A 19,334-nucleotide genomic window follows, 5' to 3' on the forward strand; every position below is an offset into this window, starting at 1 on the left:
TCATTTCACTTCACAAATATTTAGCAATATTAGAAAGCTATTAGTGTCTTTATCTTGAAATGCCAAGGCATACAAGGTTATTGGCCAAATGTTGGAAAATGGGATTACAATAGTTAGGTGCTTTGTTTTTGACCAGCATGGATGTGATAGACCGAAGGGCCTTTTCTGTGCTGTAGACCTCTACAACACTGAATGCAAGAGGTCAGAGCTTTTGAATGCTTGTAGGACTACTGGTGGTGACAGATATAGGGATAAGTTATGCCATAAAGGGATCTGAACATGTGAATGAAAGTATTAAATGACTGGAGTCAACAGGGATAAGTAAGCACATAGGTGAGAGGGATTGGTAGACATAGGAAAGTGCATTTTGGTTGAATTCAAGTTTATGGAACACAGAGATGACAGGCAGGTCAGGAAAACATTAATATATTCATGTCTCAAAGGATTCTTTATCATATTCTCTTATCCAAGAAGAATTTAGAGACCTTCGCTAACATTATTACTAAATTACCTATCACATGGAATTGTAAGTGTAATGCAATATATGCTTTTCTTGAAAGATGTTGGGCTGGAAACACAAGGTCTCTGTACTCATGCAGCATTTAGAATCTCCCACTGCCTCTTTGTGACGCGGCTGCTGTTACATTCATTGGAGATTTCCTTATTGGGAGTGCCCCATGTCCCACCTATGGGGAAGTATGTTAAACCATCATTTGTGAGTGATTTGAATGCCAATTGCTCACATTTCTAAGAACCTGTTCTGCTTGTTGTGTTCTTCACACAGATTCATTGTAAGTGTGACTGATGATTCCATGCACCGCAGGGATTGTTGCCACTATCGTTGCAATGCAACAAAAACCCAGAGAAGTGGAGAAGCAATAAACATACCAGCAATCCTAAAGTTAGTAGCAACCTCCAGCGGAAGGCTCCACATGAAGAGATCACAGCTGAATGGGCCCCTCAGAATGTGCAGGGGTACACTAGGGTATTTCATCCTTGATGTCATTGCCAATGGATGAGTGAGTCACTGTGTCAGCACAGACTGAGGATGTCCTGGGCCACTGTTACTGAATGAAGTCAACTGCTGGAATGTGACCTACAGCATGAAGATGTAGGCAGTCAGCCTACCTCAATTGCTGTCAAGGTAATAGCTGAATTAGTTTTTATGCAACTGGGCTGTATCCTTCCAAGAAACATATGGAATCTGTCAATTGCCCACCTACAAATATATCAAGGCTGTTACCAATGTACTTTGTGTCAGAACACACTGCTTCATCTCATTTCCCCAGGATAAGGTCAGTGTTGCAGACCAGGAAGTAGGTTTCGGCAACAAAGCTGGCTTCCAGCAGGTGCAGGGTGTGATAGAGTGTACAGATGTCACTTTGAGAAACCTGTTTCAATATGCAGCTGAGTTCATCATTAGAAAAAGGTTCCATTCCATCAATGTGCAAGTGACCTGTGATCTTGAGTACCACTACAAATTTGCAGGTAGACTGGGACCTGCCATGATGTCTATACCCTTGAGAATTCTTATGATCCTGCTGTGTCTGAGAGGCCAGAAACCTTACAAAGCTAGTTACTGGGGGAAAAAGCCTGCCTTTTGCAATCATGGCTGATTACTCTGTTACACAATTCCCTCACTGAGACAGAGCATAGATACAATGCAGTCTTCAACAAGGGCCATGGTAGAGCAGATAATATGCGCGCTGAAGGTGAGGTTCCCTGCTTGCATCAGTTTGGAGAGATCCTTAGAGTACAGTCTGGACAACTGGTGCAGGCAAAGAGGGCTGTGATGGAGGCCGAAAAGCCAGGAGAACAGAAACTGTCTTCAACAGAGGACACTGAGCAGAAGAAACACAACCTTCTGCATGATAGAGCACAGCAGTGTTGGGAGCTACAAGTCAGAAAGTACTTCATTGATGTCCGGCTCCTGTCAGTGGTGATTATTCACTGACTGCAAAATTGTTGGTGTTTCACAGACAAGCAGTCCATTTCTGCTCCAAAAGGTAAATGCAGTTTCTGTTTGTTTTGTTTTCTGTTTAAATTTTGATGTTGGTGACTGTTTTAAAGCATTTGAAGGCTTTGGTGTATATGATGGTCCCACATTGAACGATGATAACATGCTGGATTGCATTGGAAAATAGTGTATGAGTTGGCCCCTTGTTAAGGTCAAGCTGAGTGTGATCTACTTGTCCTATCAGGGACAAAGTCAGGAATTTGCACAAAGCACATGAGGACTTGCCCAGCAGTTAAATCAAGCAATGAGGCATTTAAGAGCTGTGCCATTGTAATCGTAAGTGTATTTATTTTTAAATTCTTCTTTTACAAGTTAACTGGCAGAGCCAAGATTAAGGTATTAGAAGTAGCAATGACTTAGGAGGTTGTAAGACGATGGCTAAACTGCGTGGTTTAGTGCCTAAATGGTGATAGGTGTAGGTATATGCATTTTGTATGTGAATGAAACATCAAATGTGGTACCTACATACCTTGAAAAGCATTTCTTTGTCGTTGTTGTCCCACTATTTTCATGATAAAAAGCAACTCTGGGCTGCTGATGCTTGTCCGGGTGTATGGCTGACAGTCAAAGTGATGACAGTGCCAGGGGATCCTAGGATCTCCCAGCAGTGGTGATTACTCCTGCCAACAGCGAGTGGTAGAATTGGGCCAACAGCAAACAACTGGGGTACCATAGGGACCTTCTACGTAGCTAAAAGAGGTGAGTTTGGAATGATGGCCACGAAAATGTATTGCCTCAGAAAGAAAGCCTTCGTGAAACTTGACAAAAATTACAATTGGCTGAATAAATTGCAAAATTCAACTAATGTCTGAGAGGGGATAAACAGAAGTTGGAGTTCCTGTCTTCAGGTTCTTCTCAGCCACTTAGGAAGAGGTAGTGGAAGTTGTTGCTAAGAAGAGAAAGAGCAATCATTTGTTGGTGGCAAGGCTGGACTAACCATGACAAAGGAAGGACAGACAAGCATCCTGCTGGAGGCATGTGGGTCGCAGCATGGATGTGAACGTTCTTCATGGGATTCTCTTTATTCTCTACTATAGGTTATAACCATCCATGAACCAAACTGCACCACAGCAGCAGTTGAAGACTCCATCTCTAGAGATGAAGAAATCACTCTCTTAGAGGTCACCTGCCTCATTCTGTACCTCCATCAGCACTGTCACACCCAGATGCCCTGTAGAGGGTTCAGCTGTACATTTGGGACGACTGTGTTGAGAACACCACAGACCCATCTCAATTGCAAATGGAGGATCTGTTAGCCATTCCCCTAAATTGGCAGGACTGCTGGGATGAAGGCCCCTGCTGAGCCCTATGATGATGATGGATTTTTGGTTGTGGCCACAGGAAGCCTGCCTGATATATAGCAAAGGCTAAGAGAAAATCTGTTCAATATGTAAGAATTTATTTCTAGTTTTACAAAGCATGGAAGAGTCCATGTGCACCGTGAGTTCTGTCATGCCTTAGGTTTCATCCACAGAGAGGTTGGAAACCTCTAAAGAGGACCAGGGAAAGCATTCAATGCATATGCATCTGGACCTGCATTTCATCACTCCAGCCTGAGTTTCGCTGCAACAGTTGTTTGGCAAGAGGGGTGAAAAGATGCACCTGGATGTGCCTTTAGAAGTCCTTTCTTCTCAGGGAGAAAGAGAGATACCATTGTGCACTCATAACAGGCAAGGCTGAGGGGACATCCCTGCACCAGTCCAATTAATCTCCAATAGGATGGAACTCTCAAAGCCACCTGCCTCCAGAGGAAACCTGCCATGGACATCCAAGGGAATGGAACATGACACTGAGTACAGTCTCCATCTCAACTACTGTTATCAGGGTCGCACTTTGATAAAGTGATAGTAAAAGTGAATTCTAACAAATGTGAACACCAGGACAGAATGGATGATTCATCTCTGACTTTCCTGCTTTATCATTTTTTAAAAAGGGTCAGCGCCTGTCATTGTATCATTGGTGGTCATGGCACAGCCATGTTTAGTCCTAATTTGACTAAAGGAGATATGGACATAGACATTCTTCCTCAATGAAGTCTACCGATTTTCCAGCATTATTATTTTGAATGTTGATATGAATTGTTACTTCTGTAATGAAAATTCTGTTGACCATGGTTTAAAATAGAGGTACAACTATTCCTTCTTCTATGCACTAGAGGATATTGGTCTATTTATTCTCAACAGGTTTCAATAAGACATTAGTAATCATGATCAAAGCACTTTGAACATAGTGCAGGATCAGAAGACAAGCTGTTACATGGATACCCACATACCCGTAAGATATACTTGGTACCAGCAACCACTAGCAAGTGTGTCAAAGCTCCTCTCCACATTCTACTCTATGTGATAGAGGATGCAGGTTAATTGTTAACTTGGCAAGTGACAATAGTCTAAACCCCAGGAGGGTGATAAAGGTCTGCTGATGGTTATGTGGAAGTATTATTGTTGAGGGTATCTTATGTATATCTGTTTGTCCCTGATATTCCTTGCACATCTCTCCACGCCTTGGCATCCCCCAAAGACTCATTTTAATATACGGCCCTCTCCTCATACTCTGACCAAATCTTCATAATATGAGGAGGACTAATTTTCCACATACTCTCCCTTTGCTGCATTGCAGTGCCAAGTTGTGCGGTATGCAGCACACCACTATTTGTGACATCCTCTTAGGTGCGTATTGTCATGCCTGCATGGACTGCAGAAACACACTTTAAGAGGCCCAAAGATGTGCTCAACGATGGCTCTGTCAGACACATGCACTGTAAGAAGTTGATTGTAATGCTCCTCTGCCTTGCTTTGGGGATGCTTCCCTCGTGTCATCAGCCGTATATGCAGGGGATAGACCTTGACCTAATTTATCAGCTGGGGCTTGGTCTTCAGGAAGCTTTGGGAGCTTGTAGAATAATTTGGATGGAGATAAGAAGTACAAAAGAAAGAATGATGTCGCTAGACAGACAGGTTACAGCCCCATGACAGTAGCTATACTTTAGGACAAAGTATAAATTATGAAATAAAAATTGGCCTGTAAGGAAGGTACTAAAGTAGACAGTAAGAGTTTCATCAAACATTTAAAAAGGAAAATAATAACTAGTGAGACTAAGGAATTAATACAGGAAGAAAAAGAAGTGGCTGACTTAGAAAATACTTGTTCAATCTGTCTTCTTAATAGAAGACATAAAAAGCAAAAGTATAAGTCAAAGAAAATCAGTGGGGGCTGGAAGAGAGAGATACATAAAACAATTACAAGCACTACAACAAAAATGTGAAGGAAAAGTAATAGGACTGAAGATCAATAAATCCCTGGGACCCTTAAAGGAAGTGACTGTAGAGATAGCAGATACATTTTTTGAAAAATTAAAGATTCCCTAGATTTAAGAAAGATCCCAAATAATTGGAAACCTGCAAATTTAACACCAGTGTTTAAGAAAGTAAGGGATAGAAAATGAAACCAAAACTTTGTTACATGGTTAACTCTAATACAATATGTTAAAACTCAATAATTGTATAATTCTTAGACTTCCATCACTATACTTTGAAAAGTAATTCATACTGTTTTTACAACCTCTGTATGACAATATGTTTAGTATTTTGTGATATTCTGTGCTAATTTTCTTTAGCTTTGAGTTTATCGGCAACTTTTTCACACCATATCATTTAATTTTTTCCTTAGCGAAAAATAATATACCTTTATAAAAAAATCAAACACCACACAAAGGACAAAGCATCATTTAACAAAGTACTCTAAGAAGAATATTATTGTTAATGAAAAGTAAGTATCTGATTTAGCAGAGAATTGAAACATGAGCCCAAGGCCATCAATCATTAGGCCTTGACTGCACAAGCCTCCCTTTTCTTAAACAAAAGGCTAAAGAACATTTCAAACTGTCCTCTTAGTAAAAAAGTCATGAAGTGACAATAATAAAAATTAATCAAAGGATGGATCCATGAATAATTGACAGCTTAGGGAACCAGTCATGACAGGTGGCATCATTCAATGTCAATGACTATTAAGAGCTCACTGGACATTGATGATGCATCGCTTAAACCAGTTAACAATATGGCCAATCAGAATGTAATGATGTAATTGATCATGTTGTTGGTTGTGGCTTGGAAAGAGTTAATAAGCGCTACTGAGAAAGCAGCAAAAGAAGCAGTAGCACAATGAAAGTGATTTTTTTTCTGATTTGAACTGGATATTCTACAAGTATTGCCTTCCAGCTACACATTTCCTAAGAAAAAGCTTTGGTATTGAGTGAACTGGCTGGATCCTACCCCAATCAATCTCCTTTCATTCCCCACCCATGTCTTCTACCCCAAATCCATTTTGTCCACTTGCCCTTCCTTTGGAAAGGGGATTGGGGAAAAGTCTACTGGCCATCTGGCTGGCTTAGTACTTCAGATGGCACTAACGACTTTGCTTGTCTCAAGAGGAGCCCAGAAAAGACCACAGGAAACTTAATAACCAAATGCAAGTAAATGGAGTGAAGATGTCAAGATCCTGTGCTCAGTTCGGTCAACTATGTAGAGTGCTATTTCATTAGGTCTCTTGGCATGCATAGTAACTGATTTTAGTTTCTGTTTTGCTATGCAAATAAACATTTGAAATCTAAAAAAAACAAGCAGTTGCTTTCAGTGACCAGAGTGTGCATGAAGTTTGAAAGTAAGGACTCTTGAAATGCAGTGCAAGTGTCCCTAAGTTTGAGCCAGGAGATCTATGTTCAAGCTCCACCTGCTCCAGAGGTGCATATTAACATCTCTGAACAAGTTGATTACAGAAGAACTAAAGGTTGAAAGTAAAGTTACCTTGGTGTCTGAGTGGAAACAGGAGAGCCTGGAGGTGTTGGAGAGAGACCAAAGCCTAAGTGTCAACCAACGCCTTAAACTGAACCAGAAAGCAAGATCCATTTTAAACCTGAAAGGTCGCAGGCCCGCTTTAATTGATATTGTTCATAACTTTAAAAAAAATTCCTTTGTTAATGCATCAAACTGTCTCCTGCTGCTTTATTGGTTCAGATCTTAGATGAGCAAATTAATATAGTGATTCAAGTTGTAGCTCTGAAGTCTCACTTAATACATAGAGCCAATAGATCTAGTGTATTTGGTTCTCCAAATGACATTTGATAAGGTGTCCTATAAAGGTTACTGAACAAGATAAGAGCTTGAGGTGTTCAGATAATATTTTAGCATGGATAGAGAATTGGCTAAATAAGAGGAAACAAAAAATTGGGAGAAATGGATTATTTTTAGATTAATGATCTACAACTGGTGGAGTTTTGCATTGATCAGTGCTGAGTCATAACTATTGATTATCTATATTTATGATTTGGAGAAATGGACAGACTATTGCAGTTAACTTCACTGATGATACAAAGCTGGTTAGGAAAACAAATTGCAAGGAAGGTACAAACAGGCTGTAAAAGAACTATAGATATGTTGGGCTGAATTTTCCCACCACTTAACAGTGATCAGTTTGGACATTATGGCAGGATTGGAAAAATGAGGCTGCTGACATTGATGGAATAAAAAAGTCCAATTTTGCACCGAAGGTTTGAATGGCAAGATGAGAATCTCCCTAATGAACTGCAAAAGGCTTATTTCCATGCATTAATGTATGATTATTATCCATTCTTACCTCCACTGTATGCAGTTTGCTATTATTCAATGCAGTGGAGAGAAACTAGAGTGACAATTGCTGACATGAACGTCAGAATGAGTACTTGGAGGCTCTAGTTCACCACTTGCTTCTCTGATTCTCTAACATGATCAGCAATCCCTAACACCTCAGGGCATGCTCCATAGGTAGTGATTGCCTTATCCCCTGTGAGGGTAGTAGAAGCAGGAAACTTCATAATCTTTAAAAGGTATGTGGTTGAGCACTTGAAATATAAAAACATTCAAGACTACAGGCCAACTGCTGGAAAGTGGGATTAATTTAGAGAGGTTAGTGCAGACTCAATAGGTCAAAGGGCCAGTTCTCTGCTGTGTGGCTATATAACTCTATGCGCCTGTGCTGTTTCCAGCTGCTTTGTACACTGGGACAAATGCACATCTCATGGATTGGAACAGGGTACATCTCAGAGTTCGTCGCTTGCTCTTTGCACACTCTGTGCACTCACTCTGTGCCCATCTGGATGTGCACAGAATCCCTGCCTTGCTTTGCCCGGTCTTTTTGTGTATTATCACATCAATCAGAATCAATGTATTTCTGTTTTATTTTGCCTCTTAGTGCAAACACGAAGCAAGGCAGCATGTCATGTTTGCAAGTAATGATCAGTCAAGGGAACAGTAAGATTGACTTATGGCAGTACGCTGCATCAATGTCACACCTGCAGCATGTGCCAGCAGTTTATGTGCCAAACACATGAATGTGCTTCAATCAAACAGCCATATGTGAAGGTTTAAGGGGAGTAGTCCCCAGTAAATTCAGTTACTGAGGGCGACTGTTGACAGTTAGGAAGCACTGGCATCATCCGTTCTCAGTCCAGGGGCTTGAATATAGTCAGTCAGGCACTTGGAATTATCAGGGTCAGGGGTTTCTGTATGAATACAACATAGAGTGTGGGCCATGATCAGTTCTACAAGTCCAGTACAACCACTTGGAAGATTGGTGATAAGTCAGTTGTGTCGGTGCTGCTAAGTCATTTGGGGGTAGGCCATATTTAATGTTGAACAATGACAAGGTGTTACATTACGCCAGGTATTAGGGAATGAGCAGCACTTCCTTAGACAGGCTTCTAAGATGTTAAGGCATCAAGGGTAGGCACTCTGCACACCTTCATTCTTGTAGCTACATTAACTATGCCAGTCAATCAGACGCATGATGATGTAAAGTAGCAACGAAAGGTCACCCATGCCACCCACATGCCCTCAGAACCCTTTCTTTTTTGTTTCTTTCTGTCTGTGTGCACTGTTAAGGACAACTTATAGCTGACTGACCTGATGTATAACTAGACTTTAATTACTGTGCCTGCGGCAGAACACCCAGAAAGTTACAATAATGGCAAGTACTTCTGTTGCTGGTGAGCACAAAAAGAGAGCAAGAGTGGCCCATAATACAGACATGGTACATGTATAATGAGGTGTGCAGCAGAGAATTGCGTGAGCTAACTCACTGGAGTTCAGGGAGGGGTAACTCTCCATGAAACCCTCTGAAAGTGACACTTAGCTGATTTTTGCTAAATCTTAGCCCTTTACGCAAATGGGCAAAAATATGCAGATGGAATGTAATGTCAGAAAATGTGAAGTTGTCCACTTTGCCAGAAAGAGTAAAGAAGCAGAATGTTATTTAAATACAGATAGATTGAGAAGGACCAGGGTGTCCTTGCATTGAACTGAAAAATAAAATAGCCCACTGATACATCAAATAAATGGAAAATTGGTTTTCTTTCCAAGGGAGAATAAAATTAGGGAAGTTTTGCCATAACTGTAATAAAAGCAGCTGAAGGAGATATTGGGCATTGATAGAACTACACCAGGAGTGCAATTTTACTCTTCTTAATGAAGGAAGGATATATTTGCATTGGAAGCAATGAACAGAAGGTTCACTTTGCTCATTCTGGGATCAAGGCATTGTTTAATGGGATAAGACTGACAAAGAATTGCCTCTCTGCACCTCAGATGTGCATTTGACCTTCATGCCTGTGGATCCATGTCCTAGCTACTCAGTTCTGTTTGTTTTTTACACAAGTAAGTCTCTAAGGTTGTCTCATTACTCTGTGATTGTAGAAGGGCAAGGAAGTCACATATATTGCGAGCTTTCACAGTCCAGAATTTGATGACGTCAGAAAGTGTATTAACACCGGAGCAAAACAGGCTGATTGTCAACCTGCAAATCCTTCAAATAAAACTATGGCAGGCAGAACAGTGGAGAAATCCTGGTCACCAAGTCTTGATACAGAATGGCCCAAGCTTACAGTCTCTGGTTTCAGGCTGGTGATCTGTTTCACAAAAAGCAAGCTGTGGAAAACAGATGTAAGAATGTGTTTTGTCTCCCTTAACCACCACTCGGCATGGGAAACCTTCTATGCTTATGACAAGTGAAAAACCACCAACACTTAAAAATGCTTCATTGATAAAGAGGTCAGAATTTGTTGCATCTGACTTGTCTTAAGAGTTACGCCTACAGAACAGAGAAAAAATTTCAGGCAATTCGTTTTTGGCCCTGATCTTCAGTCTGGAGAGGAATTACATTTTTAATGACCTCATCTAGTATCTATACAACTGCAACTGAACTGTCTAAGCTTCAAACTACAAGAGTTACCCAAGCAGGAGAATAATACATTGTCCTTATGAAATAGGCAGGGAAGATTTTTCCTAACCGTACTATATAGGTGAATGGCAGGACACCATGGCATTGAAAAAGAGGCAGAATGGGATTTTCATACCCTAGTTAATAAGACTCACTGGCAATTCATCCAAAAAAAATCAAAATGCAAACACAGCTGCAGATCAAAGAAATATTCAATTGCATCCCTGACTGCCTATATCAGGCTGCCACTGGGAGCCTCAGGGGTTGCTCCAATTTGCCACATCTGCACAGCTGAATAAGAAAGCATTTGTTATTTTGTGGTGAACCTGGTGAAGCATCCAAGCATATCAGTAGAAGGTAAATTTCTCTCAATAATTTCCCACTTTGAGTCTGATTTGTAGCCAGGCATTAGGGAAAGTGTCAAACAAAGGTAAGTCATTTTCACAATGAAAGGAAGAGAAAAAATATCAACAGCTACCACTGTCAGTTTGAGCACAAAGCCCTGGAAGTTATCACCAAGGAATGGTCTGTAGCATGCAGAGGATAAAAATCAGGACAGTTTTGCATCATGATAGAAATTATAGGTCATTTTTGTTTTAGAACGTACCTCTTTTCGTTTTACATCTAATCTCCCATAGTTGTCCAAAGAACCTCTTCTAAAAGACATGCCTTTGTTAAAACTGACATGTACTCCCTTCTCAGATTTTACAAATGATTCTGGATGTGCTATTGATGCCGTACGAAGAGCCTGCAGGTTCTGACCAGTGTGTAACAAGCTCATTTGCTGAAGCATCTCAATTGGCTGGGTTTTAATTGAAATAACAGATAAGTGGTCTGAGATGATCTCTGGATCAACTTTCAATTGCGTTTCTCGTTTATGTGGGACAATCTTCACAGGTACAGCTTCCTTCTCAGGGCCAAAAATTGCACTAATTGTGGTTTCATTGAAAGCATCATGAAGCACATCTTCTGCTTCACTCGACGTTGTGTGTGATGTTTCTTCACTTGAATAGGAGTCAGATTTATGTTGTGTTTTGATGATTGTATGATCTGAGGTTATCTCGCGAATTGGTGGTTTAATTGGAATAATTTTTTCTAATTTACTTTTGCCAGCATCATCATCAACTGGATGTTTATGTATGGGGTTAGTGGCTGACTCAAGGCTGCTTTCTAAAACTTGAATTATATTTGTTACAATTTTTTCTGAAATTAAACTTAATTGAGAGGGGCTTGGTCTATGAGATAACAAGCTGGGGGATTTCTGTAAAAGTGTATCAGCAATTTGTGAACAAATGCTAACCAAATCTTCCTTTGACAATGCTTCACCCAATGAATGAGAACTTTCACTCAAAAGGTCATTTCCACGTGGAGTTGCTGTTTGCTGCCGAATTGGCTTTTCATATTTGAATGTCTTGGAGCTCTGTGGATCCATATGAGGCCTACTTGATAATATATTACTTAGAACTGTTTGAACTAAATTTTCTGCATCGCTACTTATGCTTGAAGACGTCTCCTCTGTTGTTGAAGAAGAAGAAGAAAGCTTCTTATCTGCAAGCTTTTGTGCAATGGTAGAAGTTTTACCAAGACAGCTAATTTTTCCAGAAGCCCGTGATTTTGTTGATTTTTGTTTCTTTAAATTATTTTTGAGTAAAGCAATTTGTTTGTTATCTTTGTCAGATGATTCAGATGATGACGGTATAACCAATGAAGAAGTCGAAGATTCAGAGCAATGTTTTAATTCTTGCATAACATCAGAAACAATTTTTTCTGAAAGCAAATTTAATTGAGAAGAATGTGAACTTTCACTTGCTTTGTCAGATAGTTCAGGAAAGAGGGATTCTATCATTTGTGAAAAAATGGAAACTAGTGCTTCTGTTAACAGCTCCTCAGACAAATCATCAAGAGCAATTGAACTTTCAACAGAATGTAGTTTATCATGTTCATGTGCCTCTGAGGTCAGCTGTTCTTCAGAAGCAATACCAGCCCAAGCATTACATAGAGCCGATTGAACTAGACTTTCTGCTTCACTGCTTCCTGTTGAATAAATATGTTCTTCAGTTGAAGAGACAGAGAGTTTTCTGTCTTCAAAATGTAGTGGACAAGTGCAGGTTCCACCATATGAACTAGTCTTTCTTGAAACTGGTGGTTCAATGGCTGATAGTGTACATACACTCTCTTTGTCAGAAAACAGTATCGGACTGCTTTCTTCATCGGGATACTTGCAGACATCAGACTCTGAAGGCTTGAATGAACAGACACATGGTGCCTCAAAACTGCTTTCAAATCCTTGGTACATAGTTGAAATAATTGTATCTGAGAACTGTGAAGTACATGAACTGCGATCAGATACAATTGGTTTTGGTAAGACTGAATCGGAAACATGTGACAAAGCTTTTTCGCCTTCCATGCACAATACATTATTGAGTCCATCAAGTGACATAAAGTTTTCATCATAAAGTTCTGTATCACAAACTGGTGGCATTGTAGCCCATGATGTAATGGTCTCTTTTCGAGTTAGTGGACACACAGTATCATTGCTATCATCATCGGGAGTTGTGTATTCAATTTCCTTAACCTGGACATCTTTTTCTATGTATTGTGGTCGTGGCTTGTCAAGAAATGAGGCCTGTTTTTTGCATTCCATAATTTTCTGTATTATCTCTTTTGTTACTAGTTCCAGGAAGAAATCTTGCAGTTCTCGCCTTGTCATATCATTTTTAAACTTATTTGCTTCTTTTGTCCCACATAACTGGTCTAATTGACTCAGATATATACTATACTTCACATACTCAGTGATAGACTTCATCACATGGGGTAACAATATGACATTAATATTTTCATCCAACTTATGTCCTGAACAGGTCTTCTCAGCTTCTTGTTTCTGACACTCACAAACTGATTTTCCCCCACAGATCTGTTTTTCACCTGAATCAGTCCGTGAGGGAAAGGAACATGTGTCAAATTCATCAGTCATTCCACAAACAGCTTTTTCAGCTCTTTGATCAAATGGTGATTCTGAACGTTCAGAAACTATAGTATTTGAACACTGATATTTCTTTTTCTCTTCTAAGATGAAACGTACTAAATTACTTTGCATATCTTCATTGACTGAAACAGGTGCTTTAGCAAATGGACATACTCCACCTTCTTCACTCGATTGCTCAGACTTGAGTACTGAATTAATTACATTTTCAATCAACGTTTCAGACATCTTTGTCAACCCAGATATACCTGGCTCATGATAACACACTTCTGATGATTCCTCAGTCATACTATCTGCCATTGATGAAATGCTACTTGAGTATACTTTTTGACAAACTGATTCTTGAGGTATACTGAATGAGATCCTCTTTTTACTTGTCTTTGAGCTACAAGATGAATGTTCACTACAGATTGTTGGAGCAGAAGTATCCTTTGAACTAATATCGATAATGGATATTTCACTGCTTGTTGTTTGTGATTGGCTCAGTTGAATTTCACTTACAAATCCAGGGCAACTAATAAAGTGCTGAATTTGTTCCAGAATAAAGTGGATGAGGTCGACTGAAATTAAGTCCAAATATGATGCAATATCTTCTGTTCCAGAATCAGGGAATTGTATTTGGTGTTCTATAGGCTTTCTGAGAACTACCTGATTTTGCATTAGTGATTTTGCACAAAGAATTTTCTTGACTTGTTTAGTTACATCATTTACGAAGTCAAGTGAAGTAAGAGTACTGGCAAAAGTATTATTGTGACATGTCTTCTTTGGATGTAGTTCACAAGTATCGCTTAAACTTGAATCCTGAACTTCAAATGAATCTTCACAAGCATATTTCCTTTCCACCTCTGCAACAACAACATTAACAAGTTCTTGTGAAACATCGTTCACTTCACATTCAAGTGGTATGAAACTTAATGTGGAATCTATCTGTTTAAGTAAAATATTAACAGTTTTTAAAATAATATCTTGCAAAACACCTGGAGTAATTAAAGCCTCAAGGTGCCTTATATGGGACGAAATTATTTTTCTTTCGCCATCAATAATATTTGTGATTTCTTGGGAAAATTTTTCATCATTTAAAAGCTGCTGTAAGGCAAACTTAATGAGTTCCTCTTTCATACGTCTTGCAGTGTCTGTTGTCTTCGGCTCTTTTAAATCTTTTGCGTCAGAAACTAGCATCTCAGTTTTTGTTTGTAATATTTCATGAAGCCGGTTTGTAACTTGATCCCCAAATGTTTTGAAGTGCTTTTTTCCTTCAGGAGTTGTGCTGGCATTGTTTGCTATTTGGCCTGGTTCAGATTTTAGTTCTTTATGAGATGTTAATGACTTCTTTATTTCATAATAAATAGCATTTAAAAAATCTGGGGAAGTTAAGCCTAACTTACATGACTGAGAAACTGAGCTTGCCATATCACTGAACAATTTTGTAAAGCACTCTGTGAAATCTGATGTAGTTTCTGATGTCTCTGATGATTTAATGGGACACAATTGCTCCTTGTTTATCTCAGGATTTTGTTCAAGTGAATGCAGTGAAAGGTCAATGACTTTTTTGATGTGGTCCATAACAGATTTTGTGGTATCTTCTGAAACAAGGTCAAGGCAAGAATCGCTTAAATTAGTTGAAGAGCTTTCACGATCGATCTTTTTTTGTCCCAAAACCATTTCTGAAATCTCACATTTAAGTTGAGTTGTAAGCAACTTTACAAGCTTTTCATCAAATGCTTCTTGAACATGTTTATCATCTTTTAAGTCAAGTTGCTGCATCGCAGATTTGTCATCATGTGTATCCTTGAGAGGTTTATGAGGTTTACTTTTAACAGCAATTTTCTCTGTTTTATCATCTTTTATTACCTTTATTTCTTTCACCTTTTGGAAAACAGGAAGTCTGTCCCCAGCTTGATTAATGGGAGGTTTTTTTGAAGTACTGGTCTTCTTTTTTGTCGTAGGTTTTTTTGATTTTGGAATCGCTTCTGGTAAGCGTTCTGGTTTGTTTCCTAATTTTTGACTTTCTGATGACAAAGATTTTGTGGGACTAATTGCAATCTTAGTCAAAGATAATTTGCGTGGTTTGGCCAGTTTTTTTATAATAGTTTGTGGCAAAGCAGAGCTGCCTTGAGATTTTGGAAATGCATCATTTGGAATTAATTTGGATTCTTCTAAACGTGTTGGCTTTCCTTTGACAGATACTTCAGTGGTGGGTGTTGGCTTTTCCTTTACTAATGATGAGTCTGCTGTTAATTCAGCCATATTTTCATTTGGCAACTGTACTTTAAGTCCTAAAAGATCGGTGATTGCCTTCATTATTATAGTAAAGAGCCTCTCATAGTCTGAGTTGGACGTTGTTGATCCAATCAACACATTTTCATTTGGTTTGCTTTCACTGGCATCAGTGATTTGAGCTATTCCGACATGTGAATCAGTTGTGATGTGACCTTGAAACAGCAGACACTTATTTAACAGTTTTCTAACTAATTCTTCAGCAATTCTCATTATTAATTCCAAAGATGCTTGAGAAAACATTGGTGTACCTTGGGGCAGAGTGGCTGCAATTTGCTTAGCTGATTTCAAGTCACTGACAATGCCTGAAGCAGATATTAGCCCTGTTTGGGGCCTTTTTGTATCAACCTTCACATGTGATGATGAATTGGAAGCATCCAAAATTATTTTCAAAACTTTGTTAACAATATCATCTGAGACAAGATTGATATCTGGGCTTGATACTATCTTGTTTAATTTTGCTACAGTTGAAGGTGACTTTATCCATATCAACTCGATGTGTAATTTATTTGATGCGATGGCATCTGCTATTGCTTTTGCTGCGTAAAAGGATTTATCTTGGTTTTGAGCAGAGACTTCTGAGGCACCCATTATAGGAGGCAGAATCTTAGATGTCATCAGATCAACTTGGGACAAATTGCCAGACACAGACCCTTTCTTCACAGATGCCATCTTTCCAGGTGAATCAGCACTGCTAAACTGCTTATGGTGGGAACCTTGAATCAAATCATGGTCACCTTTTTCTGTTGAAGGAAAGAGATCAAATGTTTCAACCAATATGCAAACAATGGTACTCGAAATTACATGTAAAAAAATTGTGAATCAAATATTAAAATCAAGCAATTAAGAATATTTTCTAAACAACATTATGATAGAAGCTTCTCATCAAATAATAAAACAAAACACAATCAACCAACTATTTGAAAACAGACTGACCACGGAATGCATCCAACTCAATGCAACTTGTGGGCTTGGGAGTGCTTTGGTCAATTACATCACTCTATGGTAGTGGCAACCTTGGAAATGAGACTTATTCACAGAATGTGGGGTGTCATATTTATTGCCCATTTCCCTTGAGAAGATGGTGGTAAGCTGCCTTCTTGAACTACCTGCAGCATTGGGGTGTAAATATACTCATAATGCTGTAAGGGATTTCCAGAATTTTGACCTCAGAACATCGCAATAAGCAAATAAACTGTTTTGTCCTGGATGTTGTCAAGCCTCTTGAGTATTGTTGAAACTGCACCCACTCTGCCTTGTATATAACGGGCACGCTTAGGGGAGTCAGGACGTGAATTACTCACCTCTGGAGTCCAAGCCTCTGACCTGCTCTTGGAGCTACAGTATTTATTTATGTGGTCTATTTCAGTTTCTACTCAATGATAAACCCCAGGATAGTAGAGTATTCAATGCTGTGAACATCACAAGGAGATAACTAAATTCTCTCTTGTTGGAAATGGTCCTCAACTGAGAGGTTTGTGGTATGAATGTTTCTTGCCACTTCTCACCTCAAGCCCAGAAGTTGTCCTAGCTTTGTTACAATTAGACACTTGCAAAATTCTTCACTTCTTTATGCCAGTCTTCATAGTAGAGGACACTAATAGCACTCCAAACCTACTAAATAATCAAGTGGTTACAGAAGGGAGGAAGGACATTAACACACTAGCTATCACTCGAGAAAAAGTATAAAGGAAACTAATGAGGCTAAAGGCCAATAAGTCTCTGGACCTGATGGGTTGCATCCAGGATTTTAAAGAGAGTAGCAACAGAGATAGTGGATGCATTGGTAGTTATCATCCGAGAATCCTTGGATTATGGTACAGTCCCAGAGAATTGGAAAACTGCCAATGTAACACCTTTATTCAAAAAGGGAGGGAGACAATAAAGGTAATTATAGGCTAGCTAGCTAACATCTGTCACTGGGAAAATGTTACAGTCTGTTATAACATACATAATAGCATAGCACACAGGAATTTGTAAGTTCTCCCCGTGTCTGCGTGGGTTTCCTCCCACAACTCAAAGGGCTGCAGGTTAAGTGGATTGGCCATGCTAAATTATCTTTGGTGTCCAGAGATATGCAGACTAGGTGGATTAGCCATGGGAAATGTGGGGTAATAGGGACAGGGTAGGGGTCTGGGTTTGGGTGGGATGCTCTTCAGAGGGTTGGTGTAGACTTGATGGGCCTTTCTGTCTTTCTGCTTTGTAGTGATTCTATGATTCTGTGAATATATAATATAATCAGTCAATGTCAGAAAAGCCTAATGCAGGGGAAATTGTGCCTGAAAAATGTATTACAGTTCTTTGATGAGGTGACAAGTAGGATAGATAAAGAGGAACCAGTAGATGTAATATATTTAGACTGCCAAAAGTCATGTAACAAGACACTGTACATAAGGTATTAATAAGATTTGAGTATAGTATATTAGCTAGAATATTGGCTAACTAACAAAAGATGGTGTTGGGATAAAAAAAGAGTGCATTCTTAGGATTGGAACCTGCGACTTCTAGAATGCCTCAGTGATCAGTGCTGGAACCACAATTATTTACAACATATATTAATAAAGTGTATGACAGAATGAATGTGCTACTGCCAAGTTTGTGGGTAACAAAAATAATGTGGAATGGCAGGTAGTAAGGATGGAAGGATGACAAGTTGAGTGAGTTGGCAAATGCATGGAAGATGAAGTATATGCGGATAAATGTGATGTTATACACTCTGGTAGCAAAAACAGGAAGGTAGATTATGATCTGAATACTGATAGATTGAGAAAGAGGGAGGTGCAATGAGTCATGCATGTCCTTGTACACCAGTTACTGAATTGGGGTAGGTTAGCCTAGATAGCTTGATGGCTGGTCTGCAAGACAGAGTGATGCCCAAAAGCATGGGTTCAATTCCTGCACTGGCTGAAGTTACCCTGAAGGACTTTCCTTCTCAACCTCTCCCCTTACCTGAGGCACTGAGACCCTCAAGTTAAAGCACCATTAGTTACCTCTCTCCAATGAGATATTGGGACTATAGCAACTTTTACCTTTAGTCACTGAAAGTAAGCATGCAGGTGCAGCCAACAGTGAAGAAGGCAAATGGTATGTTGGCCTTCATAATGAGAGTATTTGAGTACACGAACTAGGATGTCTTGCTGTAATTTTACAGGGCTTTGGTGAGACTACGTCTTAAGTATTATAAGCAGTTTTGATCTAATTATCTGAGGGAGAATACTCTGACTATTGAGAAAACGCCATGAAGGTTTACCAGACTGTTTCCTGGGATGGCATGAAGAAAGACTGGATCAGTTATGATTATATATGCTGGAATTTAGAAGAATGAAGGGGGATCTCAAAATAGCCATGAAATTCTACGAGGACGAGACAGCACAAAAACAGGGAGGATGTTCATGATGACTGGGGAGTCCAGATGCAGGCATCACAGTCAGAGGATAAAGCATTGTTAATTAGGATGGGGAGGAGAAACGTCTTCTCATAGAGAATGGTGAGCCTGTGGAATTCTCTGCCACAGAAAGAGGTTGAGGTCAAAGAATTGGATATTTTTAAGGAGATATACATATATATATTTCCTGGAGCTAAAGGGATCAAAAGGTATGGGGTGAAAACTGGAACAGGGTAGTGAGTTGGAATGATCAGCCATGATAATATTGAATGGCACAGCAGGCTCAAAGGGCCAAAATCAAACTCGGGTCCCATGATTGATGCCCATAATTAGTTTTCTTATTGCTATTAGATTTAAGCCTTTATACATATCAGATTCTAGAGACTATCTGTTGCTAGTAGTTGCCATCAAACTCCTCCAATATG

The 19,334-nt window shown here is 39.4% G+C and overlaps 1 protein-coding gene across 1 annotated transcript in view; it reads right to left on the reverse strand.

Annotated features, from left to right (window-relative positions):
- LOC125484903 overlaps positions 1-11,153 on the reverse strand; it is a 32,381-nt gene extending 21,228 nt beyond the window's left edge. Inside the window, exon 1 of the mRNA XM_048605495.1 lies at positions 10,872-11,153. Within this exon, the coding sequence (XP_048461452.1) occupies positions 10,872-11,057 (186 nt within the window). The 5' untranslated portion in view covers positions 11,058-11,153. The remainder of the gene's footprint in view (positions 1-10,871) is intronic.
- Between the last annotated feature and the right edge of the window lie 8,181 nt (positions 11,154-19,334).

This window comes from Rhincodon typus, chromosome 14, assembly GCF_021869965.1.
Source record: "Rhincodon typus isolate 14 chromosome 14, sRhiTyp1.1, whole genome shotgun sequence".
NCBI classification, from domain to species: Eukaryota; Metazoa; Chordata; class Chondrichthyes; order Orectolobiformes; family Rhincodontidae; genus Rhincodon; species Rhincodon typus.